Raw genomic sequence first — 27288 nt, forward strand, 5'->3', positions numbered from 1 at the left:
ATCCCAGAATTCATTTATCAGTACCGGCGCCGGCCAGGCCCGAACGTAGATCGTCTAAAGAATGGGAAGGGATGTTAGTCCAACACTTGTTGTTACTAGAGGCCGCATATACTACTGCGCACTCCACAAGTGTCACGGGAGAAGGATATTTGTTAGTAAAAATTTCAGTATTGATATTATTCGCGCGCGACTCAGTATGTTCCGGTTTCAAGATGTTCGGATGCACCACTAAACTTATTAACTTCCCGAGTGAACGTTTCAACAATATCCTATATTGAAGTCCCGGCAAGTCTTGATTCACAGCTCTTGTTCGAGGAAACTGAAGAAAAATTTGCAATACTATCGCGTAACGAATAAAAACTTCCCAATTTTTATAACTGAAATTACGTGATACAAAATAAACGAGTGAATAGGATTTTGACAAAAAAGTTGATTCATTGCATTGACATATTCTAAACAGTTGTTATAAAATCATTTATTTATCATTATTTATTTATTTATCATTCAATTTATAATTCTGACAGACAATCAATAACATGGAAAAAGAAAACATTCTAAATAAAACTTTTTTTCGAAGTTAGACGGAAATTGATAGGTTGAATGAAGAGATAATTTAGTAAAATAGAATTTAGTAAAATAGAAAGTAGTAAATCAGAAGTGAAACATTGAAAATATCTGATAACTAAAAGGAACAAGAAACTCCTGCAGTTGTCGCCTTTTATGACATGGAAGCAGGAACCCAGTGGATCTATTCTTGGTTCATTTTTTTCCGCCGGATTCCACACGGCATCTAGGCTGTCCGGAGAGAGCTAATAGGTACTATCAATCTCCTAGTGGACCACAGCCTCTGTAATTGGTTGGTTCCAAAGACTGAATATTTAAGCACGATTTGTAAGAAATTGGACGTTAGATACACACTGGACCATTTGTAAGATTGGAAAATGTTAATCGTATATGCAAAAATTAAAATCACAAACCAAAAACGTGTCGATTGCTTGCCATTTGCTAGGGATTGGAAGTCTTTCTGTAATGTTTGAATCCATTTGATGCAAACATTGCATTGAGACGAGGTTGATCGTTGGAATGATGAACTAGGAGCACAATTTGCTCTGTATACGAAATGGGTAGTCGGAATTGGATTGAGTTCATACCCTGAGTTCAGAACTAGAGATATTTGCATGTACAAACCAAACACATGGAAACAACTTTTTTTCTGAAAACCGCCGATCAGTGAGTGGGACGCACACGCACATTAGGACGAACCATGATTCAATCCATTTGTTGGATAGATGAAGTCTTTCTCACATATTCTTCAATGATTAATAAAATTAAACAAAAAAATGCCCAATGCTGTTGAATCAGTATAAAATTCATTACTATCGAATGGTACTAAGTTTGTGTCCTTTCATTCGAAACTAGAATCGGTTCACCCATCTATGAGAAATCGATGTAATTCCTTTTTCAAAATCTAATTCATCTTGTCCTGCTTACCTAGTGTAATCCCCTAATAACTACTAAACTATGAAAATCTCATCTAATTAATCTACAAACGCATATATTATATTGTTTGGATATACTCTCCAGGAATAAAAACGCGAGTTAAAGCAATCTATAAACTCTTCTATTTGAATATAAAATTTATACAGCAATCAACGAATCCCAAGCACTTAAGTCGAATGTTTCCATTAAATTTTGATTGCGAAAGAAGCTCCACAGGAACATCCTTGCTCTGCTTTGGGATTATGAATAATCCTAAAGCCAGATCGTATCAATTCTGAATGGAAGTCGATCGTTGAACCATCCACATATTCAATCGAAGTTGAATCAATCACCACCCGGGCATTGCTAGGTCCATAAACCAAATCATCCGATTCGAGTTTTTCATCTATGTCAAATTTGTACTGAAATCCGGAACATCCTCCACCTTCGATCGTAACACGAAGAAATTTCTTATCATCGCAAATCTCCTTCAAGCGCTTGACACAGGTGTCACTCAATTTCAGGCCATTTCGTACTGCTTCCGTAGTAAACGGCGAAACCCGACAAAATAGATGTTGGTGTCTAGAAGAGAATGGAGTATTATTCACACTATTCACAAATTGTGCAACAAATCTCCCCCGCGGTGAACGACCTGAATGTTGAAAACGGAGTATTATCAACGAATATAATAATAATGCAACAAATTACCGAATCACATTGGACGACAGAATATTTAGAAGAGATGACATTAAAGTGATTGCAAAACTAGTTTGTTACTTAAGAACTTAAGATGATTGCGATACGATCTCAGTGTTTTGATTTTGTTCGAATTCAAAACAGACCATACACACTAAAATATTATATTTAAATTTATAGAGTAATACTCCTGGAAAAACAAATTACACTGATAAAAACAGGAATAATCGATTCATGTATTTAACATAAATTCAATATGCTTTTAACACAGACTAACAGACAGGACACTCAAATTTGATTCTTCAATCATTTTAACGGTCATTTCGAATATTCCATTATTTGGGACAGTACTCACATGTGTCATGATGGCGCCACGTTACCCTATCAAAAACATCATGTCTGTCATCTAGACTGTCTTTATTTTTTTCATTTACCAACAGAGTTGCCATTCATACAGAATTACCTGTAATGTATTGATTTGTATACGTCCATGCGAATTTCATGCAGGATACAGATTTAATACATATTGCCAAAGATAAACTGAAGATTACAATGTTCCATACGTTTCATTGAAAAATGTTGGGTCAGTAATCGTGAACCAGTTGGTTCAGTGATAATGTAATTTTATTGACCCTCCGTTAACAAGCGTCGACTAGTTCCGACAAAATGCCATGGAAACAATACAAGTTAGAAAGGAAGCACACATATGTTTACATTCAGCATATAATGATTTCTTGCCACAACTGATGCTTCATGGGATGAGGCTATAACAAACTAAATAAATTCTAGACAATGGTTCTAAGTAGTTTTCACTTTCTTATTCTAAGAATCACTGATATAAAGCGAAATTTCTCAATATCGTTCATACTGTAACTTGATATTTTTCCAAACATAAACAATCATTGTCATAGTTACGACGCATCTAGTGATCAGACACTTGTTGTTTTGCTTCAAAATACTCAAATTGACAGTGAACCGAGCTCATCGAGGGGTCCTATTCAAATGATACCTAAGAAATCGCAGACTACTCTATCTTGAGTTTATCTTTGATATTGCCTAAACTATATACATAATTGCGCCTACTTCTCATCCTCCAACTCAATAAAAAATCGAACCCGTTTTGTTACAATATTTATTTGCTTCTGGTCTGCCGCCACTTAATTTCGGGTGAAAACTACCAACACAATAAAAAATAGTCTAGATGAACAAATTTGAGTCGAATCAATGGTTACCCTCCAACATCAAGAAAAAGTTAAATATATTATCAACGTAATCCAATAAATCATTGTGACGATTCATTTTCAAATATTTTGATGAAATCAGGCATCCCTGCAAGCAGCTGATCGGTGTTGACAAACGAGGGGAAACCAACTAGTAAAAAAACTTTTACATAACACAAGGGGTGTACAGATAGTAAATAGTTCGCGCAGTACAATATAGGTGGAACTAGTGCATCACGAAAAATAATTTTTATTAGAATTTACTCATACTGTCATGTCTGTTAGTCTGTGCTTTTAATATCAAACAAAAATCAAGTGAGTTAATGCTGAAATTCGTTTTAAATAAATAAATAAATAAATAAATGAAAGTAGAGTATAAATTTTAACACCAGACAATGTGAGATCAGTTTCAGTGAGAATCGCGTTTGCAAAAAATCAGTAGTGAATTTTTCTTTAGTGAGTTTTCTGATCGATGATTCGTTTGTCTAATAGTCACAAAAAATTTCAGTTGCGATTTTCGAAATTTTAATTTTTCCAACATTGTGATCAAAAATTTATACGAAAAATTGATAATTTGGAGAAATTATTTGTATATATACAGATGTGTAATTCCTAACTTAATGTTTCCTTCTTTGACTGAGAATAGCATAACATATAAATATCGAAACTTGGATTATGTCAACGATTTCTGCAAAATTATACAATACTGGACGTATACTACTTACACTCTGAACGGATACGGGGAGGGGGGACAACCACTGACAACCACAACCACAATTATTATCACATATACGCATATTCACACACTAAGATTCAATTCCTTTGTTCGGTAATATTTTTGACGAGAAAATTCGGTAATCTATAGAAATGACCGATATTTCAGTCCATGAGTTATATTTTACAATAATTGTGAAAATTTTTACCGGACGATCAGTTTTACGTAAATTTTCATTACAGAATTTTATAAATAGATATACAATTCATACGGCAAATCTAGAAGCGAGATACAGGTGCTAAAGTTTTTAAAACACTAAAAGCTTTTTGTTTACTTATAGACAGAAAATAATTTGGTATCACTTGACTATTTGCTGCCTACACAAATCGTTCGAGGGTAATTTCTGGTGGACTCGACGGATTGTGCAGTGTTTTGGAAGGCGCTCATAATTCCGGTCAGCCGGAACATTTGTCCCTTTTTTGTGGAATAAAACAATAGCCGCAACAGGTTGGAATTTTCTTCATTCGATTTTGTGAATTTATGTTGTTTTTTGAAATCTGAAAATCCATAATTTTAACCAAAGAAAAACAATCAAAAAATTACCGAATAATCCGTTAGATCCATTTAGTTTACAGTTTACAATAGTTGTTTGACAGTTCAGCAATTACCGAACGATAGTAATCAACTTAATTACCGAACGTTCAGCTGTTGAAAATTCGGTAAAAAATTACCGAATTCTGCAAAATACTGTCAAGTGAGTACCCAGTGGTTTGCGGGGTATCGGAAGAATTTGCTTTTTTAGAGGTTGTTGACAAAGGGGCAATTTTTTCTCAACTTTGTGAGTAAGTTAAAGAGCGACGTCGAAGGATTAATAAAGTTTATGAGAGATTGCGCGGGGTGAAAAAGTGATTAGGAGGGATTCTGTAGAAAAAGTTAAACGAGGAATTAAAAAAGTTTAGCTGTGATAGCTTAAACCACAGACTAACAGACATGACAGTATGAGTAAATTCTTATAAAAATAATATTTCGTGATGCACTAGTTCCACCTATATTGTACTGCGCGAACTATTTACTATCTGTACACCCCTTGTGTTATGTAAAAGTTTTTTTACTAGTTGGTTCCCCCTCGTTTGTCAACACCGATCAGCTGCTTGCAGGGATGCCTGATTTCATCAAAATATTTGAAAATGAATCGTTACAATAATTTATTGAATTACGTTGATAATATATTTAACTTTTTCGCGATGTTGGAAGGTAACCAATTATTTGACTCAACGTTGTTCATCTAGACTATTTTTTATTGTGTTGACAGTTTTCACCCGAAAGTGAGTGGCGGCAGACCAGAAGCAAGTAAATATTGTAACAAAGCAAGTTCAATTTTGTATTGCGTTGGAGGATGAGAAGTAGGCACAATTATGTATTTAGTTTTGGCAATATGTACACAGACTAACAGACATAACAGTATGAGTAAATCCTTATAAAAAAAATTTTTCGTGATGCACTACTTCCACCTACATTGTACTGCGCGAACTATTTACTATCTGTACACCCCTTGTTGTATGTAAAAGTTTTTTTACTAGTTGGTTTCCCCTCGTTTGTCAACAGCGATCAGCTGCTTGCAGGGATGCCTGATTTCATCGAAATATTTGAAAAGGAATCGTCACAATAAATTATTGGATTACGTTGATAATATATTTAACTTTTTCGCGATGTTGGAAGGTAACCATTTATTTGACTCAACGTTGCTCATCTAGACTATTTTTTATTGTGTTGGTAATTTTCACCCGAAATTAAGTGGCGGCAGACCAGAAGCAAGTAAATATTGTAACAAAACGGGTTCGATTTTGTATTGCGTTGGAGGATGAGAAGTAGGTACAATTCTGTATATAGTTTTGGCAATATTTATTAAATCTGTATCCTGCATGATATTCGCATGGACGTATACAAATTAATACATTACTGGTGATTCTGTATAAATGGCAACTCTGTTGGTAAATGAAAAAAATAAACACAGTCTAGATGACAGACAGGATGTTTTTGATAGGGTAACGTGGCGCCATCATGACGCATGTGAGTACTGTCCCAAATAAAGGAATATTCGAAATGACCGTTAAAATGATTGAAGAATCTAATTTGAGCACAGACTAACAGACATGACAGTATGAATAAATTCTTATAAAAAATAATTTTTCGTGATGCACTAGCTCCATCTATATTCTACTGCGCGAACTATTTACTATCTGTACACCCCTTGTGTTATGTAAAAGTTTTTTTACTAGTTGGTTTCCCCTCGTTTGTCAACACCGATCAGCTGCTTGCAGGGATGCCTGATTTCATCGAAATATTTGAAAATGAATCGTCACAATAAATTATTGGATTACATTGATAATATATTTAACTTTTTCGCGATGTTGGAAGGTAATCATTTATTTGACTCAACGTTGTTCATCTAGACTATTTTTCATTGTGTTGGTAGTTTTCACCCGAAATTAAGTGGCGGCAGACCAGAAGCAAGTAAATATTGTAACAAAACGGGTTCGATTTTGTCTTGCGTTGGAGGATGAGAAGTAGGCACAATTATGTATATAGTTTTGGCAATATGTATTAAATCTGTATCCTGCATGAAATTCGCATGGACGTATACAAATCAATACATTACAGGTAATTCTGTATGAATGGCAACTCTGTTGGTAAATGAACAAAATAAACACAGTCTAGATGACAGACAGGATGTTTTTGATAGGGTAACGTGGCGCCATCATGACACATGTGAGTACTGTCCCAAACAAAGGAATATTCGAAATGACCGTTAATATGATTGAAGAATCTAATTTGAGTGTCCTGTCTGTTAGTCTGTGATTTGAGTGTCCTGTCTGTTAGTCTGTGATATGTATTAAATCTGTATCCTGTATGAAATTCGCATGGACGTATACAAATCAATACATTACAGGTAATTTTCTATGAATGGCAACTCTGTTGGTAAATTAATAAAATAAACACAGTATAGATAACAGACAGGATGTTTTTGATAGGGTAATGTGGCGCCATCATGACACATGTGAGTATGTTAGTCTGTGCTTACACTTCGTACAAATAAAAAATAACATTGAAAATAGCAGGTAAACGAGAATGGGAGCTTACGTTTGTACGAATGGTGTTCGAATACACGTATCGTTCGAACCTAAATTTTTTTTGAAGAAGTTTACTGATACTTAAATATTTTGTGACAAACGAGTCGCGTTCGAATTCATTCGATTGAAAACAAAAATGGTTTATTCGTTTTCGTTCGGAAGTATCTGTTCATTGTATGAATAATATAGATAAATCGATATTTCTGGCAACGTTGTTTTACACATAGGCAGCCTCAATTTCATATGCGTCGCTTTGAAAAATCACTCTAGAATAATGTTTTTGTTTTTCTAAAAAACCGGCTTCGAACGAATCAAATTTATCCAGGTATTATTAGTTTTTTTATTTTTACAAAAACAGATTTGATGTGAGTTGTGTGTAGTGTTCAAAGTTCTTTATCATGGGAGCGACATCATATCTAACTTTGCTGACTGCCTTAAGTGTATTCACGGCTTTATTTGCCATACTTTATCAAGCTTATCTTGCATCAAACGATTTGAAAAAGTTAACATTGATACTGCAAAATCTAAAAAAATTAGAGCAAGAATTCCCCGTGAACAAACCGAGGGTCGCCATTGGCTATGGATCTTGCAGTGATCTGTACGTGAAGGCGGTGGATTTCCTAAATTTTACAACCAGCTTGGAAGAACTCTTACATCAGACATCGTTCAACGTGGACGATATTAACACAGAAAATGATTTCTTGCAAAGTTTTGCGTATTACTTTCAGAGAGGTGCTGCCGCAGAGTAAGTCGCTGTTGTTGAAATGATATCATTAATTAACATCGTACGATTTTCAGACGCTTCACTACCAATAAAGCTATGTTTAGGAAACTAGTCACACAAGCTAAGAAATCTTTCAACGCAGAACCAAGATGGGCACTAGGAGGAAATGCTCCCGTGATAGCATCACGTTTAGCTGCGGAAGGTGCGGATGTGATGCTGGGAGCCAAAATGTCATTGAAGTATAATTTGCTAGTATAATTTTATTAAGTCCTCTAACACTTTTTGATTGCAGGCTAAAAACTCACCTTAATCCAGATATTCACCTAACTGGTAGTTTGATCGATGACGATGACATTCATCTGATACTTGAATACAAAACAGGCGATGAATGGGGTACCCTGCGAACTCCTCGAGCCAATCGGTATATATTACACAACGATCATCACAATCCATTTATTAGCTCCTTAGAAGAACTAGAGCAAGCCTTACCTGAATTCGATCCTCATTTATTCGTAGTAAGTGGCTTACAAATGATGGATAATTTCGTATATGATCAAGGTGTACGGGAAGACCGAATCGAAAAAGTCTGTAATCAAATGCAAACGCAATCGTCTGATACTCTAGTACACTTTGAAATGGCCAGCTTTGTGGAGTTAGAATTTCTGCAATTACTTCTGCATAAGATTGTACCGTACAGCGATTCGATTGGTATGAACGAACAAGAATTAGATAATCTACAACAGGTACTGGATACTGGGAAAATCAGTCTAGTAGCGGATAGTAACCCGCGAGTCGCCCAATCACTCGATCAGGCTAGACACGTCTTCAAAATGCTAAATGAAGACTATTTCAAAAACTATCTGGCCGAAAAACAACGCCGTCTGCTGTCGCGTATTCATCTGCACACGTTAGCATATCAAGCAATTCTTGTTGTAAAAGATGGCAAATGGAATAACACGAAAAATGCTGCAGCCAAAGCATCCCTCACTGCTCATAGACACGTATGTGCTAGTACTATCGTTAATCCGGATGCTGCTTATAGGCTGCTAGACGACAGTTTTGCCACTTCAACAGAGTATGGAGCCGCAAGAATTCCATTTTCAGAGCATGATCCGGTTTCCTGTTGGAACGAAACCATTGCAATAAATGACCACAAACAGCTAGATGTAGAGATCTGTGTGGCACCGGTACTGATTTGCAAGATCGCAAAACAAACTGCTGGTGCCGGCGATAACATTTCTGCGGCAGGTCTTATATTGCAAATTTAGTACTGCGTAAATATTTACATTAACATTCCGAGTTGATCGTTACAAATTTTTAGATGTTGTTTACATATTAGTTCATCAATTAAAGTATACTAAAAGCATTTGTATACATTTTAACGGTATATATGAGCGTTTGAGCTTAGTTGAACATTCCCACATTATTGTGCGCTTTTGAATAAAACTCTGACGATACCTTATAACAGTCCTTTTAATGAATTCTTACTTTGATTTTTTTCGAGAAATGTCAAATCCTTCTAACTTCCTACGATGCGATCTCCAAAAACACAATTTTCTTGTACCACTACAGGAACGTTGTAGTACGAAACTGAAGAATGTGGAGAAACACATCGAGCTACTACTTTTTAAATACCATTTCTTCAATTATAGCATCATTAGTGCGCACTGTCCGCGTAAAACGAATTCAAAAGCCCATTTTCAATCGATGATCGATGCTGTGCTGAGAACTATTCTAATTCGTAGATATTACTAGTTGATGCCCTATCAAAACGACATTGGTCATCGATACCAAAGTCGTTTCGATTGGTCTTCAATTAAAAAGAATATAACGGTACCCCCATTCGTCTCAGCTCTACTAGTCAAACTATAAGTTAGAGTGCGATCTGCTGTCACTGTTCGATCCATTAACATACTAAGATGAAAATAGATGCATTCGCTTCGAGTTTTCGCATCGCTATAACAGCAGAATTGTAGAACTATTTTATCTGCGGCTTTTTAGACCCAAAGCGAAGATATTGTATCCGATTTTATCACAATTCGTTGAATGAAAGTCAAGCAATCCGCAAAATAACACGGCGGCTCTATTAATGAGATGAGGATGACTATTGGTATAACAATTTGTCGGTTCAATGCATAGGGCACTGTTCTTACAAACCAGTTGTCATATGTTCGAGCCCCGACCTGGAAGTAATTGTGTGAGTAGAATCGTAGCACCAGCCATACAATGGTTCTGTAAACTCTGAATCGGTTGCGGAGTCTGTTGAAACAGAAGGTCAAATTCAAGGCTTCGCATTGATAGAACAATCCTATACAGACTCGCATAAGAATTGTATGTAAAATGTTGAATGAGCAACCTGGCGAACACGCAGATGTCGCCGCAATCGACACTATTTTGGGTGTAGTATTTACATCGCGATAAATTTTTGATTTGATGTAGATTAAAATCACAAGTCGCGGTGAACTCTCCGGTAAATGATGATAGTGATCTCCTTATTTTCAACGTATAGTAATTTCACACAGGTTTTTGAACTATTTTTGTTAAGATTGCGCTTTGTATAACTGAAATCAGAAATTTCGAAAATAAACAAGTCTCGTTTTCTCATCATGTTGATTTTCCGTATGGGACAGAAACAAATACAAATTATAATACGGAGTACTCCGACAAATTTTCAAGGACACATTTTGCATCGTGCGGTACATTGTCATGATACACTGTCAGAGTGACAATGTACTTTAACGAATTTCCTATAAAACTAGCAACACTGAAGGGTAAGAACAAGTTCACTATAGTTACTGTTTATTATAGTGAAAAATATGTAAACATATTACTTATATATTTTGATCCTTAGGAAAACTATGGAGCGAAATTTCGGACGACCCTGTTCGTGTGTCACATCCCTCTACTAAGCAACTTCTCACCATTTCGAAAGCTTCTCGGTTTATTAGCCTGCGATATTTAGACTGATTGTTGCAGTTTAATACAGCAACGATAAACAAACAAGTTTGTTTTGCACCGTAGCAACTAGCATAAAGCGTTGCCAGAAACGATCTTCTTTCACATTTTCACACTATCGCAACGAAAGGGAGATATTTGCTAGGCTTACTTGTTCATGATGTGAACCAAACATTGGCGAATCATTTATATGGGACTTAGGGGTATTATTATTTGTATTTGACAGAAATGCGATAAAAGGTACTCGACATTCAGAACAATTCAGATGGCAACCCTGATTGATTGACTGTTGTCGTTTTTTATCGTATTATTATTATTTACCTCTTTACCATCTGTGTCAAAATTGCGTTCTTCTTCAAGTAATCTACATAGTTTCTTTCTGATTTTATTTCTAGAACCGTTCCATATTTGTCGCATAGTTGAAAATGGAGCATACTCCCAAAACTCACGGTAAGAGAGATTATTTTTCATTTTCATCATTTATGCACGATGGCTTTGCTTCTTAGCTGAACTGGAAGTGACTGGTGTGTCCCGTAGTGGACGTGTGTGTAAAAAATCATCTAAGCTTATGGACTTCCAGTCTCCGGACGACCTGAGTGACACAAAACAAAAGAAGACTCACAAGGTTAAATCAACGAATTCCGGATCAGGTCTGGAATATTTAACGGTAAATTGTTGCAATCTTATTATTCATCAAACTTTCGTCGAAAATGACTATCAATTCATTACGTATAGGATGTAATAAAATCCGAACAGGACTCAGATGCTGCTTTGGATGATGGTGATATGCTTTCTGATTCTGAAGATGATGGAAGCGATTCTATGGATTCGGACGATGACGACGTTATGGATATTGAGGATATGGAAGGGACGCAAGAGGAGGATGATAAAAGTGACAGTGAGCTTCTCATAGAGCTAGCCCCGAAGCGAAGTTTGTATATGTCGGAGAAGTCTTCAAAATTTAAAAAAATGCTCAAGGATGGAAAAGTTGTCACAGGAAAAACACAGAGAAAGGATAAAGGAAAACGACGCTTTACTGCGTACATGTTATGGGCTAAGGAAGCGCGTAAGCAAATGCTTGCCAATCCAGATCTTGATTTCGGATCAATTTCCAAGCGTTTGGGAGAAATGTGGGCCAATGTCCCGAGTAATCAAAAACATAATTGGAAGCGTCGCGCTAAAAGAATAGCCAACAAATTTAAGCAACAGGGTAACGAGAAAGCACTCGATGCTCCATTTGTCAAACGATACTTGCACCTAGAGCAGTCGGTATCTAGTCCACCGGCTGCCGTTGCCACTACAGGAACATCGACTCCAGTAAGTTCTGGGTCCAATGTTGCTAGTACTCGTGGGAAAAAAGTACAGCAGAAACTTAATGTCATCTCGGTCGATTCTAAATCATTGGTTGTACCAAGTGCTCATCTATCTCCGGAGTCACCATCGAAAGGAAGTGGCCATGTTAAGCTTCCTGGTTGTCAACCTACTGATGTAGCAGCTCATTTAAAACTGTTAGGTGATAGCCTTACTATAATCGGCGAGCGTCTCAAAGAACATGAGGTAAAAAATTTTGAATTACCAGAGCGCAATCGATTTCACATTCCAATATCATTTTCCAGGGGCAAATTGCGGTATCGGGAAGCCTTTCTGTTTTGCTCGATAGTTTGCTGTGTTCGTTGGGACCGTTGATGTGTTTGACAGTGCATATTCCTGGTTTACAAGCGGATGCCGAACATTTGAAGGAAGTATTTCAAAACACCCTGGATAACATAGCGTATGTAATGCCCGGACTATAAATGTGCAAGTTTGGGAAATAAATATTGGAAATGTAAAGCGCGGTTTTTTATTCATCAATCTTTATTGAACATTTTTAGTAGAAAATTACAAAGTATTTATCTTTAACATGCAGTCATCAGTCGATATTGCTAATACAGTATAGTTTAGCACGAAACGAAAACCAGCTTCAATTGCTCCTATATTGAAGGTTGAAAATCACCAATAGTAATAGATTTAAAAAAATGTTATTATAAGCAATGGCATGCGCAATTATTTGAACTTTTTCCATTCTTGTACTAAATCCTGATTGAGTAATAAGTAGCTATGGTTTCTAATAATTCAAATTTAATCTAGCAGACAATTAATTATTGTGGAACAATCTTTGACATCTTCGCAGTCATTGGCCATTGTTTTTATTTGTTGCTGGAATTTATTCAACCTTTCCTGTCCCAGTTCTGCCTGTCCGTATTTCAAGGCGCTACTGGCGTGGTAGACCAGTATCTTGAAGCAATGTCTGCGAACAGCATTGTGGGCAGAATTATCCCAAACAGGTGTAGCCCGTGTATAGTTCCAAGCCATCATGACGTAATCAAGTAAGGCATCCCAATGTTTCGAGTTATGCAGTGTTTGGCTGTGATCAATAAGCATCCTGGAAAATATCAAAATTTAACAGTCGGTTCGATATTTGTAGAAATAATATTAAAAAACTGTTACTTCTTGAACGATGCCAAATGGGTCGCAGCGCGTGCGTAAGCTGGACTGTCCGTTTTGCTAACCAAACGCGTGGCAGGCAAAGTCTTGAAAATGTTTTTCTTCTGATAATTCAGTTGTTCTTCTAGCTGAGCGATATCCGGTATTGGCAGTTCACTACGAACTGCTTCTTCCAGTCGAGGATTTCCCCTTACCATGCCAGTTATCATGGAAATCAGTTGATCTTGACTAAGACCCTTGAGCAGAGTGTCTAACGGAATGTCATATTTGTTTCGATTAATAGATCCCTCTTCCAAACGCATTTTTTTAACAGTGCCAGCGGAGTATCTAGCCGGAGGATTACGCTTAGTTGGTGATCCAAGACTATTTTCCAAAGTAGATGATGAGGCATCGGAAAGCTCTTGCATGAGACATCGTTTGCGCGGTGAACTTCGGAGCGTCATCGCTGTGAGGCTTTTCGTTGGTGTTTTATTAGGTGACAAATGAAAGAACTTTTCCGGACTCCAAATGATTGGTACACGGCGTCTTCCCCGCTGCTGAATTACTGCTTCTTCGGGCGACATGCGAGGGGACAGATAGCTATCGGGGATGTTAGCCGCAGAATTATCAATCAGTCTAGGGTCCAGTGCGATTCGTCCATTTGTCATCACCGGAGTAGCGACCCGTTGTTGTGGTGGTGGTTGGCCCATTCTTGCCGGGATTTCTGCGAGAATTGGGCGAGTCCGGAGGACGCCTGGGTTGGCCATTCTATGCGCCTTCAAAATCAATTAAATCATTTCATTTTACCAGTAATTGCAAAAATATTTCTTTCGAACATACTGAACTTTTGTTCATATAATGAACTTTGGAAAGATCAAATTTCAATAGTAGCGTAGCTATTAAATTACAATGTTTTCAACTTCTCCATGACCTACCTGTCGAATCAATTATCGTTTTTGTTAGAAGCGACTTTATACAGCACACTAGTTTTACATTACAAGAACAACAAACAATACTCTTGGAAAATATTTTCATACAATCCTAGATTTATCAACATTTAACATAAACTTTATTTTAGACCAACGGTAAAGACGTTTACATACTCGATTTCCCGCTCGAACTGCAGTATTTTGCAACTGTTTTACATATCTAAAAAATAATAGCCCTCACTAAAGTTAAATTGTTAACACGCTAAAGTAAATTGAGGGCAACTACACACTTGTAAATTGAGGCCAACTACCCTCCCAGACGGCTGGCTATGTCTGCCAGCCTTTTTTGCCGGAATTCTACCAGAATTCCGGCAAAAGTCGGCAACATTGCAACAACCGTATCCGGCAGAGAATCTTGCCTAGCGGTTATTAACGGATCTGTTTCTGTCGGATTCTTGCCATACAAGATTGGCAGAACCGTTTTGAATCGGTTCTACATTTTAGGCGTCTTGGTTAAAATATATGAAAGGCAATAAGTTATTGCCCTTCATATATACTAATCATGGATAATGTTATTGTCAATAACATTTCTTTCTCACTACCAAACATACCCATATTTCAATCTCATTTACCTCGTCTCAAGATTCGTTTTTTACGTACATGCGGGATTGACGAATATCAAATGAAGTCGAATATAAAAAGAAAAAAGAAAGTGGGGGGACATAAACAAGACACGTACGGCAAGATAATGACGCAATTTCGCCTGGACAATTTTGACCGCAGCCGGAATGCAGCCAGCCTTCTGACGGTTGCCAGAATTCCTCACAAGCGGGTATAGTTGATCACGCAGAAAATTGCTTGATTGTTGAAGTCAACGTAACGATTACGTATCTGAGCGTTGCGGAATGGATTACGCATTGCATTACGTATGCATTACGGATCAATATGAACCATCAATCCTCTGGTTGGAAGCAGAAAAGCCAAGTCTGCGGAATTGTCTGTATATATCCACATTATCAGATCCGAATGGATTCCGAATCAGCGAGAAATTTTCATTCGGAATTTCATGTGGAAATCATAATGGATTCCGAATCAATTCCAACTCCAGTGCAACAACCGATTCCGAATGAACCGGTTCGCCTACAACCGGTTGATTCGGAAATCATTCGGAATTGAGTGAGAAGATGCGGACTGAATTGTCAATTCGTCTTCTACTTCTTCTTTCCTAATTTTGCACGTTTTCGTGCTGATTTTCAGTTTATTTTTAAACGAAAACATTATATAACTCAAAATACAAATTTAAATCTTCAGGTTTTTCGAATATACAGAACTAGTAAATAACCAGTTCTTCTTAGAATCCCAACATAAACTATTGAAATTCGCTGGAAATTAACAAAACGGCCTACCTTAGTCAGCATCATCCATTCCTCTAGCTGGAGTGTAGTGAAATGGCTTAAGTCGCTTAAATTTGACACTAACACATTCATAAAATGAGCGAATATTCAATGACATTTCAGCTGTTTTACAAAGAAGGACGTATCTTACAAAAGTAAACAAATCGAGGTTCTCTCTCCTACCAGTAAATGCTTCAAAATCCTACAATTTTGTCTAAAAATTCGTATACTACAAAAATCTCAATCTTAGTAATACAAAGAACTATAAAAGGCGAAACTGTCATTCCATTTGTTTACGCAAGTTTCGCCCTCCGTGTTCCATGCCAACAAACAGGGCGATACTTCAATTGCTGGTAAGGAAGGGCGAAACTATTTATGTTCTTTATTTTAGATGGTTACCGAACCTTTTATTACTGGAAACAGTAAAAGAGACAATAAAACTACTCACAGATTTGTCTTAGTAGCGAAAACCAGTCAATTTCATGAAAAATGCGCAAGGGCGTATCTTTATAATTCACACAGGAAGTATAAAAGTAAACAAATCGAAAAAGGGCGAAACTCTTTTTATGTTGATTTATTCAGTGGATATAGAAGGAAAGTGGTAACATTTTCGTGCCTTTTGAAAATAAACAAACAATTCATCGACTAATCATAAATTGATCAGAGAATATACGATAATTTCTAAACACGATTTGAAACCGAAGTCGAAACATTCATCGATGATTTTCTCCATTTGCTGTCAATGTTAGATTCGCCGTTCTTTGAAAAACAGCTGATTTATAATGTCACTGTCAATCAGGTTGATCGAGCAGCCAACTCAGGCGAAAATTCTAGCACTGAACCGATCGAGCACTAAAAAATCATGCAATCGAGTAAGAATTCATTGCTCATTCCGTCATTTCGATAATGTGGGTACCGTCAAACACCCTGCCATGAATAGTGGTTCTTGAATCCAACACTTTTTGTTGTGTAGGCGTTGTTGTCAACAATATGTTAAGCTTACGTTCATACTGTATTGATTTTTCTGAAAGATCACTTACAACCACAAATGCAAATTATATAATGCAGGAAACACCTGCATTAAACACGATTCAGACGATCAATCAATTTCGGTCGACGTTAAAGTTAATAAGTTTTTAGCCAAATATTACTTGCGTACCTGACGTTAAAAGGTTCCATGAACTTGACGTTGTGTCCCTTCATATGAATTGCTTACAATTAATGTAGTCGTTCCTTAACCGTTCCATGCCGGTGTGGCTAGTTCCTACATATTGTTTTGTTTCCATCAGGAAATATATTGGGCACCCATTTTTCGCCGGACATAAAAACCTCAATTCGGTACTAACATTTTGATGCGCACAGTATATGATTATGCAAATGAATTTTTGTCTGATACTGAAAATCATGAATTTCTCAATCCGAAACAAAGGATTCTAAAGTCAAAGAATTTTCATATTAATTTTTGTAATGTAAATGTAATGTAATGTAAATACAATATCTGTTACAATTACGTTGCATCTAATATAAATATAATTCAAGCTTTGTGTCCTATGTACAACCGTTAGTTGACGTTGAAGTAATTGAATCCTCTGAGTGTGTTCGTGAGATTTACCACCAGTCACCATAAATATAGCGACTCCTTGAAAATGATGAAAATAATCTTCTTAAGGAACGCTTTAAGTTACTACGCACAGGTGCAATATTATTTCTGACGTCTCAGGCGTAAACGAGTGACGGCTTATTACTGGCCGTCGCAGAATGTTAACAACATGAGCCAAAGGCGAAACGCGGGTACGGGTGCCGAATTTTCTTATTTTCAACGGATACAGGTTGGGTTCGGGCTAAAAAATATGTCGGGTTTCGGAACATGTTTTGAGTTCGGGTCGGGTACAAATAAAGATTTTTATTTTTTATCGGGTACGGGTCGGGTTAGGGGTTTGGAAGTAAAATGGATCTCGAGTTCAGGTCGGCTAAGGGTAAAAGTTTTTTATTTTCGATCGGGCACGAGTTGGGTTCGGATTTGAAAAAATGCTTACCCGTCCATCTTTCCCGCTTGTGAGGAATTCTGGCAACCGTCAGAAGGCTGGCTGCAGTCAAAATTGTCCAGGCGAAATTGCGTCATTGTCTCGCCGTACGTGTTTTGTTTATTTCCCTCCTCTTTATTTTTTCTTTTTTTTTTATTCGACTTCATTTGATATTCATCAATCCCGCATGTACGTACAAAAAACGATTCTTGAGACGAGGTAAATGTGATTGAAATATGGGTAAGTTTGGTAGTGAGAAAGCAATGTTATTGGCAAAAACATTTTTCATGATTAGTATATATGAAGGGCAATAACTTATTGCCTTTCATATGTATCTTTTATCGAAAAAATAAAACCAAGACGCTTAAAATGTTAATGACGCTGTTATTTCGGTGCGCATGAATTTGACATTTCTCTTCTCTACTTGTGTATACGAGTTTCGATGCGGACGCGTCTGAGCTCAAGTAACAATTCCTTATGGTTTTGATTGTAATTTATAGGAGTTTTGTAATTGATTTTTCAATCACTACCTGTTTTATGACAACTATAAGAAGTGTCTCCTATGACAAGTAATCACAGACTAACAGACAGGACACTCAAATTACATTCTTCAATCATTTTAACGGTCATTTCGAATATTCCTTTATTTGGGACAGTACTCACATGTGTCATGATGGCGCCACGTTAACCTATCAAAAACATTCTGTCTGTCATCTAGACTGTGTTTATTTTTTTCATTTACCAACAGAGTTGCCATTCATGCAGAATTACCTGTAATGTATTGATTTGTATACGTCCATGCGAATTTCATGCAGGATACAGATTTAATACATATTCACTTGCTTTTGGTCTGCCGCCACTTAATTTCGGGTGAAAACTACCAACACAATAAAAAATAGTCTAGATGAACAACGTTGAGTCAAATAAATGGTTACCTTCCAACATCGCGAAAAAGTTAAATATATTATCAACGTAATCCAATAATTTATTGTGACGATTCATTTTCAAACATTTTGATGAAATCAGGCATCCCTGCAAGCAGCTGATCGGTGCTGACAAACGAGGGGAAACCAACTAGTAAAAAAACTTTTAACGTAACACAAGGGGTGTACCGATAGTAAATAGTTCGCGCAGTACAATATAGGTGGAACTAGTGCATCACGAAAAATTATTTTTATAAGAATTTACTCATACTGTCATGTCTGTTAGTCTGTGAAGTAATATCATAGTTTTTAAAGCTTCTATAAACACTTTACCTAGACTAACAACTGGACTAAAAATAAAACAATTTGTACTAGAATAAAACCACAGACTAACAGATATGACAGTATGAGTAAATTCTTATAAAATTAATTTTTCTTGATGCACTAGTTTCACCTAGAGTGCCTATAACCAGAATGACGACATCTCATCCGTAATTTTGGCAACAATTCAAAACATTCCATTAGCTTTACATTGAATTGACAGGTCGTTTGCTTGTTTGGAACTGGGAGCTGTCATTCCAAACGAACAGCTGTCGCCACTCTGATTATAGTCACTCTAGTTTCACCTATATTGTATTGCGCGAACCAGGCCCGTGCGCAGGGGGGGGTTTTGGGGGTTTTAACCCCCCCCATGAAAATTTTTTTTAAAATTAAGTTTCATGAACAATGGAGTATTTATTATATTAAAGTGCAAATAACTTGACAATTCATATTTTTTTTATAAATTTTTTTATCAATTTTAAACTGACATAATTTGAAACCCCCCCCCCCCCCCCCCCCCCCCCCCCGCGCACGATCCTATCAGAATTCGTTTTACATTTTTGGACACCCACCTCTCCCCTTGAAACCCCCCCCCCCCCCCCATGGATGATTCCTGCGCACGGGCCTGGTGCGAACTATTTACTATCGGTACATCCCTTGTGTTATGTAATTTTTTTTTACTAGTTGGTTTCCCTTCGTTTGTCAACACCGATCAGCTGCTTGCAGGGATGCCTAATTTCATCATAATATTTGAAAATTAATCGTCACAATAAATTATTGGATTACGTTGATGATATATTTAACTTTTTTAGCGATGTTGGAAGGTAAACATTCATTTTTCTCAACGTTGTTCATCCAGACTATTTTTTGATTGTGTTAGCAATCTTCACCCGAAATTAAGTGGCGGCAGACGAGAAGCAAGTAAATATTGTAACAAAACGGGTTCGATTTTGTAATGCGTTGGAAGATGAGAAGTAGGCACAATTCTGTACATAGTTTTGACAATATGTATTAAATCTGTATCCTGCATGAAATTTGCATGGACGTATACAAATCAATACATTACAAGTAGTTTTGAACGTTGAGAAAAATAAATGGTTACCTTCCAACATCGCTAAAAAGTGAAATATATTATCAACGTAATCCAATAACTTATTGTGACGATTCATTTTCAAATATTCACTCTATTGTGAATAACGACGTATCGTTTCTTCGATTGTATTTCATTCGTATTCCTAATAACGCCAGCAAAATCAAAGGTAACAAGGTGCACCGATAGTAAATAGTTCGCGCAGTACAATATAGGTGGAACTAGTGCATCACGAATCATTATTTTTATAAGAATTTACTCATACTGTCATGTCTGTTAGTCTGTGGGTGTATGCTGATTCTTCACTTTGCTTTATAAACCTTATGAAGTCCACTTATGGTCCACTTGGCAGGAGTTTAAAGTTTTATGCAAGATTCATTATGTAGCATTGAAGACAGCGACAAGTATTTATCAATATTAAAAATGTTACTTGAGAGGGCGCCATGCCCTCAAAAAAAATATGTCGCTTACTATTTGTTTATAAAATATGATAGCTGAATAAGAGCACCATGCCCTCAAGAAAAAAAAAATATGTCGCTTACTATTTGTTTATAAAATATGAGAGCTGAATGTCTTGATAATATGATTTTGATTTAACTCAATTCTCGGTTAATTTTTCAAAAGGGCGTATAAGCAAGAGACAGTTTCTCTTTGTTTACTTTCTCTTCTATTAATTACCAAGCGGTTTCCATGTTTATCAGTCAACTCTTTGCATGAAATCATACCAGAAACTTTCGACTTTCAAACAGAATAATGATTTCAAAGAAAATCTTTTTAATCACATCACAATAATCGAAAGAGAGAGTGATTAAAGAGAAACTGCCACTTGCTTATACGCCCTTTTGAAAAATTACCCGAGAATTTTCATTCCGAATTAAGGACTAATCACACATATCCGGTCCGGTTCAGTGCCGGATACTGATATTATTTCACCACTATCCGGTACCGTGCCGTTTCAGTGCAGCTCGCCGTCAGTGTAGTGTCCGTCCGGCAAATTCGCCGTCACAAATATTTTTTTATTTTCACTGAAGTCGGTATGTCACTGCATTTGCTGTGTTGGAACGGAAACGGAACGGAAGGGTTCCGACGAGTTTTGATCGTATATTGGTAAATCAATTATGAATAATTTTAAATAATCCCGTTTAAGGACTATTCACACATATCCGGTACGGTTCAGTGTCGGCACGACACCGTGCACGGATACTGATATTATTTCATTCGTTTTCTATGCGCGCATTTACACCTATCCGTCACCGTGCCGTTTCAGTGCAGCTCGCTGTCAGTGTAGCATCCGTCCGGCAAACTCAAATTCGTCGTCACCAATATTTTTTATTTTCACTGAAGTCGGTATGTCATTGCATTGGCTGTACCGGAACGGAAACAGCGCGGAAACGGAACGGAAGGGTTCCGATAAAAAAGAACACTGACGGCGCAATATTCTTATATTGAAACGTACTGAAAAATTCGAAGCGCGAAGAATCGACACGAGAAGTACGATCTTCCTATTTTTGAGAACCTGAAAACATACATCGGACGTTGTGCGTATTTCGGACTCAGAAAAACCCTTCGATCGAGTATTGTACGCCATCACACGCCATTGACCATCTAAAAAACGCTCATTAGAACGCTATTCCGAAGAGACGAATGACCTTAAGGTTACTAATAAGTGAAGTAAAATTGATAATACTTTATTTCTACTCTCCAAAGCATATTTATTATCAACTTCCTGCAGCACGATTTATATTGGTGTAGGTAGTATCTCCACTACTGCTTTTAGTACTTCATCTGTTTTGAGACACCAGTTAGCAATGTCCTTACTTACTCGGCACCATCCTTCTCCATGTTTAGGTTCAGCCGCAACACATCGTTCAAGTAGGTCATTCTGCTGTTGTTCAGTTCCGTGTTGTGATTCAAATTTGTAAAAATAAGCCCAAGCATCTCCAAAGTCTGGATCTATTTTTATCTGCGGAAGAAGGGTTTTAAAAACATCAGAGTACAACTTAATATTCGAATAATTTTTACCGTTCTATTGAACCAATCGCGGCATTTTTGAATTTTCCGCTCGCTCCAAAAAAGTTTTGAAACTGCTAACAGGACGTGTGGATCGTGCTCGCATTTTTTCAGAGCATCCACAGATTTGGACTTTCGTTGTGGTCGAGCTTCTAGGAATATTGCTTCGGCCCACAGCTCACCTGCATTTGGACAGTCCTGTAGCGCCCTTGCCATTAGTGTGTTTGCCATGTCTTTCAAACCGGCCCGTATCTCGATTCGGATCGCAGCTAGCCAAAGAATTGAATTCTTCGGATTTTTCAAACGACCTCGCTCTAGGACAGAACGTGCTTTGGTAAGCAGAGCTCTTTGTTCCTCTAAACTTGACAATAGAAGCCAAAGTGGAATCGAGTTAGGGCATTTTTTCAAACCGGAGTTATAGGTTTCAACTGCTTGTTCATATAGCCTTTTCTGTTCTTCGATCTGTCCCTTCATCATCCATAATTTAGCAAAATCCGGAAAAACTTTCACGGCATCATCCAATAAACTAAGAGCAGTTTCCAAATTGTTGAGAGCCCACTCAAGCTTGGCAGACTTCATCATAACTCTGGGAGTGGGAGCCGAAGCTCTTGCTTTTGCCAGAAGTCGTCGCGCTCGTTCATATTCAGCATTTTCCGACTCCAGTTTAACTGCGGCCAACCAAATATCTTCCGAATTGGGATTTGCTTGAAAAGCCAGTGACAAAATACCACGAGCTGCTGGTACATCGCCGGCCAACCATTTGGACTTGGCACCCATCAACCAAAGGACTTCTGATTTCGGACAGTGAGCGACTGCCTTTTGTAGTATAGCTTCTAAACTTTCACGAGTACCGTGATTCTTTTCGAAATAGGCAGCTCGCAACCAAATACTCTTTTTAGAAGGAAACTCCGAAAGAGCAAAATTGTACACTGCCCGTGCACATTCGAAGGCCCCCTCTTTAGCACAATGATCTGCATCATCAATCCATGTTTGTTTGCGATCTTCCTCATCAATTCCAACTCCGATGACACATTTAACGATCGCCTGGCAACATTTGATGGCACCAGCTTTTTCAGCTTCCATAGCTTCCTGAAGCCACTGGTCCCGATTGATCTCAACGCCATTGGCGCTAAGCGATGTCATTGCACGATCAATGATTTTCTCAACCATATGATTATTTCCGTTGGCTTCTTCCAACTTAGCAGCTGTTGTCCAAATCTGACGATCTGTCGGAATATTCTCTCGAGCTTTGTTAAGCACTTTGCGGGCATTTTCGTACGTTTCTAACCGAGCCAAAGCAAGCCACAGTTCAACGCTGGTGTTGCAACATTCTACAGCTCTTGAAAGTAGAATTTTAGCATCTTCCGGATTCTCCATTTCAACAGCAGCTTTCCACAGCCGAACAGAATTTGGAATATGTTCCAGCGCTTTACGAAACACGCGTCTTTTTGCTTTGGTTTCCGTTTCTAAATCGGCAGCTTTGATCCATATTCTGACCGACGTAGGAATGTGCCTAGCAGCTTGTGCAATTACACCTTTTGCCGTGTCTGGGGGCTGCAAGCGTGCTGCTTCCAGCCAAAGATCTTCGCTTAGTGGATTGACTTCACAGCCTCGCATTATCAAGTTGCGAGCCATTTGTACCTTGCCTGTAACTTCTTCCAAACGAGCACTGGCTATCCATGCTGGCGGATGATTAGGATTCGTTTCACGAACACTCTTTAGCAACAGCCTAGCTTTCTTAATGTCGTTTATATCACCACCGTAGGTTGGAATCATACTCTGAAGATCTGTTAAATATCCCTTAGGATCCACAACAGTTTGGCCGGCCACCGAATCAGAAACCTGCGACAGTTTTACATTCATCAGTGTATTTCTGGCTTGACCGATTTTCCTCAAATCTAAATCTCCGCTCGGAGTGAGCATTCCAGGTGTTGCAACTCCCGGAATCATTGAAGCCAACCCCGAACGGGCGTCGATTGTACTAGCTGTTTCTCCTCCCAAATTCCTCGACAACACACTATCGGGCAGTGGTGTGAATTTCTCCGCTCGTGGATTACGTTGCTTTTTGTTGCGGCTATCACCGACTTCCGGTAGATTAGCCCACTCATCCTCGGATACGGCGATTAAATTACGTTTCAAATCGGAGAACTGTTGTTGGATTTTGGGTCGCTCTTGACGATATCGTTCCAAATCTTCTTTTAATCGTTTTTCACGATACTCTTTACGTTTCTCGTCCATTCGCTTATCGATACTTTCGTAAATGGCATCCGCTTCAGCATCATCCTTATCGTAGGGATCTTTCGAAAACAACGAACCGCTGTAACCGCTAAATTCGTCGTAATTGGAGTCATTGAGATCCTCGTCATCTTCCTCCTCCTCTTCCTTCTTCTTGCGTTTGGCCGCTGGTGGAGCATGCCGGTCATCACTACAAGATAACTTACATAAAACATGTTTTCACAAATTCAACAGGCTACTTACGAAACATCATTAGCATCTCGCGCAGGACCGATATCGGAACGGGTTGTGAAACCAGTTGCACTAAAAGAAAAATTTATACAATCGACTTTACAAAAAAAAAGAAAGTATTCTCAAAATAAAACTTACCCTCGTCCCACACCGGCGACATAGCCAAGAGGAGCAGGAACTCCTAGAAAATGTTTCTTACTTTTACTGCCTAACGAAGTAGCCGGAATATGTGCCATTGTAAACTGTTTGCAAATGTGAAGTTTATTCTGCAGTGATAATTTCTTTCCTCACTAGAAAAAAAAAAAACTAATACGAAATGCGATCTCCTAAACGTTTACTAGACATTAAACAAAAAATGTTTTGACAGCAATGTGTAGATTCTATCCACGACGTAAAACACACTGGTGGCGTGATAAGACAGTTTTGGTTGTGTTGGTAATTTTCTCACGAAAATAAGTATGGCGCGCCGGGATTCAAGCATGTAAATATAAACAAACGACCATTTCAGATCGGGATTTCACTTCTAAGTTACTCCAGTTGTCGCGCAGCCTGGCGAATCTTTGGCACTAATTGAAAATCTGGACATTTTTTCTTCAAGGGCTTGCAAGGTAACGCGAAATATAGAAAATTGTACACACATCCGATTCTGTTCATTTCGTTGGAGGAAGGATTTGGCGGATCGCACTGTGGTATATATTACAGTTATTATGGATAATGGAGTGATTGTGCTGTGGGTAGCATTTCAAATGCAGGTGATGAAAACGATTGAAACATCCCGGAACAAAACACCGCATTTCACTGCCAATATTTTCGCAAACAAAACCAACTCTAAATATTTCCATAAAAGCAACTCCCGGAACGTCATTTGTTTATGTTTTTTCTTCTTCACGTCTCTCTGTTATTCCAAAATAAAATGACAACCGCACTAACACATAGAAAAACGTGATCACCAGGGTATTTTACATCCTGGATTCTATCTATATGATTGCAAGGGGCGCTCTCAAAGTAACTAACACTAGAGTGCCTATAACCAGAGTGACGACATCTCATCCGTAAGTTTGGCAACAATTCAAAACATTCCATTAGCTTTACATTGAATTGACAGGTCGTTTGCTCGTTTGGAACTGGGAGCTGTCATTCCAAACGAACAGCTGTCGCCACTCTGATTATAGTCACTCTAACTAACACTAACGATGATTTTTTTAAATCGATTAATGAAATTAATCGATAAAATTGTGAAAAAAATCGATTAGAAGCACGAAACAAAGACTAAGGGCATATTCAGGAGTGTTCCAGTTCTAGATGCAGATTCTATGTCAGTTTTAAAATTTAAATCTGGATTTTATAACAAGAAAGACTGGCAGACCAAGTAGTGTTTTACTCGTGTTTCAAATATAGCCAAATAGATCGACATGGTCTGCTAGTTTTAAATTTGACAGAAGAACTCTTTGAATAAATAGAACCAGAACGGTTTGCTGGGGATACGTTTGTTCCAGTTTTGGTTCTAATTTAGATATTTCATATGAAATAGTTGCTGAAGTTGCTCTAATAGAAATAATTGAGATAATGATTGATCAGATAATGTGTTACCTTTTTATATAAATATAAAAAATAGGTATAGAATTCGCTCAAACTTTAGAAAAATTTTCCGAGGCCCGGAGGGCCGAATGTCATATAGCAATCGATTCAGCTCGACGAACTGAGCAAAAGTCCGTGTGTGTGTATGTATGTGTGTGGTGTGTGTGTGTGTGTGTGTGTGTTTGTGTGTGTGTTGTCAACTAAGAGGTCGAGATCTCAGAGATGGCTGGACCGACTTTGATCAAACTAGTCGCAAATGAAAGGTCTCCCCGTCACCCTGAACGCTATTGAATGGTTTTGATGATTACGTTTTCAATTACACGAAGTTTTATGTTTTTTGACAGTATCTGTCACAATTAACCTTAAAAATTGAATATATTTTCACACTTAGATTCCGGTAGTAAATATCCAACAAGCCATAGATTGTTAAAATCCATCCTTTTTTAACGGAGAAATCGAAATTTTTGAGTAAGCGACTTTTTGCCTTATTCCAGCAGTAGAAGTTTTGAGCGCTGTTTGACAAAGAAATGTTTGGGAGCAACATAAAACACGATTTTTTTTACTGTTCCATACATTTGTTGCTAAGTACCCAAAAGACTGTGTACAGCATGATATTTTGCCTCGGACCGATTTTAGCACGGTTCGTTTTTGGCAACATAATCGTTCGAATATGCCATATGTAAACCAGATGATGGCAGAATTTTCGAGTTGAAAGCAATTCCATAATTATAATGATTTAAACTTTTTTCGGTTTTTTAGCGATATCAAACTAACTAGAGATTATAAGAGGAGAAAGAATATGAAATTATAGAGCCATAGTACTCAAGGAAGAGCAATGATGTGAAGAATAAAGTGCGGAAAAGTGAGACGTGACAAGGGTCATTTAAGTAAGCAGAAGGCTTCTCGTATCTAAACTTTTACCTTCTACCAGTCGAACTTAGGCATCTTAGCGATACGAGTCATCCGAGTCTCTGATATGTCAGAAAGTAACTGTCCGAACCGGCAAAAGTAAAGTTACGAGAAGTTGTCACATTCTGCCCACGACGGTTTCTCACACACTGTGTTGTGTGCTGTGTGCTCTTCTTTGAGTACTATGGCTCTATAATTTCATATTCTTTCTCCTCTTATAATCTCTAGTTAGTTTGATATAGTTAAAAAACCGAAAAAAGT

The 27288-nt window shown here is 37.7% G+C and overlaps 5 protein-coding genes across 5 annotated transcripts; 2 read left to right on the plus strand and 3 right to left on the minus strand.

Moving 5' to 3' along the window:
• Window positions 1-1599: 1599 nt before the first annotated feature.
• On the minus strand, window positions 1600-2329 carry LOC131435982 (iron-sulfur cluster assembly 2 homolog, mitochondrial). Its single transcript, XM_058604309.1, has 2 exons — window positions 2188-2329; window positions 1600-2061 (listed from the first exon to the last, which is right to left on the minus strand). Exons 1-2 carry the CDS (start codon window positions 2226-2228, stop codon window positions 1686-1688), a joined length of 417 nt encoding a protein of 138 aa, XP_058460292.1. The 5' UTR covers window positions 2229-2329; the 3' UTR covers window positions 1600-1685.
• A 5182-nt stretch (window positions 2330-7511) lies between these two features.
• LOC131438267 (ADP-dependent glucokinase) lies at window positions 7512-9446 on the plus strand. The gene is made up of 3 exons (XM_058608146.1): window positions 7512-7986; window positions 8040-8204; window positions 8258-9446. The coding sequence occupies exons 1-3, from the start codon at window positions 7640-7642 to the stop codon at window positions 9231-9233; spliced, it is 1488 nt and encodes a 495-aa protein (XP_058464129.1). The 5' UTR covers window positions 7512-7639; the 3' UTR covers window positions 9234-9446.
• Window positions 9447-11220: 1774 nt separating this feature from the next.
• On the plus strand, window positions 11221-12750 carry LOC131437576 (HMG box-containing protein 4). The gene is made up of 4 exons (XM_058607031.1): window positions 11221-11370; window positions 11427-11587; window positions 11656-12477; window positions 12537-12750. Exons 1-4 carry the CDS (start codon window positions 11346-11348, stop codon window positions 12711-12713), a joined length of 1185 nt encoding a protein of 394 aa, XP_058463014.1. The 5' UTR covers window positions 11221-11345; the 3' UTR covers window positions 12714-12750.
• Window positions 12751-12762: 12 nt separating this feature from the next.
• LOC131437577 (uncharacterized) lies at window positions 12763-14527 on the minus strand. Its single transcript, XM_058607032.1, has 3 exons — window positions 14319-14527; window positions 13408-14159; window positions 12763-13342 (listed from the first exon to the last, which is right to left on the minus strand). Exons 2-3 carry the CDS (start codon window positions 14148-14150, stop codon window positions 13039-13041), a joined length of 1047 nt encoding a protein of 348 aa, XP_058463015.1. The 5' UTR covers window positions 14151-14159; window positions 14319-14527; the 3' UTR covers window positions 12763-13038.
• A 7213-nt stretch (window positions 14528-21740) lies between these two features.
• LOC131437174 (pre-mRNA-processing factor 6) lies at window positions 21741-24923 on the minus strand. The gene is made up of 4 exons (XM_058606344.1): window positions 24679-24923; window positions 24553-24612; window positions 22087-24499; window positions 21741-22027 (listed from the first exon to the last, which is right to left on the minus strand). Exons 1-4 carry the CDS (start codon window positions 24774-24776, stop codon window positions 21803-21805), a joined length of 2796 nt encoding a protein of 931 aa, XP_058462327.1. The 5' UTR covers window positions 24777-24923; the 3' UTR covers window positions 21741-21802.
• Window positions 24924-27288: the final 2365 nt, after the last annotated feature.

Source organism: Malaya genurostris, chromosome 3 (genome assembly GCF_030247185.1).
Source record: "Malaya genurostris strain Urasoe2022 chromosome 3, Malgen_1.1, whole genome shotgun sequence".
Taxonomy (NCBI): Eukaryota; Metazoa; Arthropoda; class Insecta; order Diptera; family Culicidae; genus Malaya; species Malaya genurostris.

Excerpts from the sequence above, each read along its gene's own strand:
- LOC131437576 (XM_058607031.1), top strand. The coding sequence starts at position 11,346 with ATGGAGCATACTCCCAAAACTCACG. Across the intron at positions 11,371-11,426 it reads GCATACTCCCAAAACTCACG|CTGAACTGGAAGTGACTGGT; the intron begins GTAAGAGAGATT and ends TTTGCTTCTTAG. Across the intron at positions 12,478-12,536 it reads AGCGTCTCAAAGAACATGAG|GGGCAAATTGCGGTATCGGG; the intron begins GTAAAAAATTTT and ends ATCATTTTCCAG.
- LOC131438267 (XM_058608146.1), top strand. The coding sequence starts at position 7,640 with ATGGGAGCGACATCATATCTAACTTTGCTGACTGCCTTAAGTGTATTC. Across the intron at positions 7,987-8,039 it reads CAGAGAGGTGCTGCCGCAGA|ACGCTTCACTACCAATAAAG; the intron begins GTAAGTCGCTGT and ends TACGATTTTCAG. Across the intron at positions 8,205-8,257 it reads GGAGCCAAAATGTCATTGAA|GCTAAAAACTCACCTTAATC; the intron begins GTATAATTTGCT and ends TTTTGATTGCAG.
- LOC131437174 (XM_058606344.1), bottom strand. The coding sequence starts at position 24,776 with ATGGCACATATTCCGGCTACTTCGTTAGGCAGTAAAAGTAAGAAACAT. Across the intron at positions 24,500-24,552 it reads CGAGATGCTAATGATGTTTC|TGATGACCGGCATGCTCCAC; the intron begins GTAAGTAGCCTG and ends GTTATCTTGTAG. Across the intron at positions 22,028-22,086 it reads GCGATTGGTTCAATAGAACG|ATAAAAATAGATCCAGACTT; the intron begins GTAAAAATTATT and ends CTTCTTCCGCAG.
- LOC131437577 (XM_058607032.1), bottom strand. The coding sequence starts at position 14,150 with ATGGCCAACCCAGGCGTCCTCCGGACTCGCCCAATTCTCGCAGAAATC. Across the intron at positions 13,343-13,407 it reads CATTTGGCATCGTTCAAGAA|GATGCTTATTGATCACAGCC; the intron begins GTAACAGTTTTT and ends GATATTTTCCAG.
- LOC131435982 (XM_058604309.1), bottom strand. The coding sequence starts at position 2,228 with ATGTCATCTCTTCTAAATATTCTGTCGTCCAATGTGATTCG. Across the intron at positions 2,062-2,187 it reads CTGTCGTCCAATGTGATTCG|ACACCAACATCTATTTTGTC; the intron begins GTAATTTGTTGC and ends ATTCTCTTCTAG.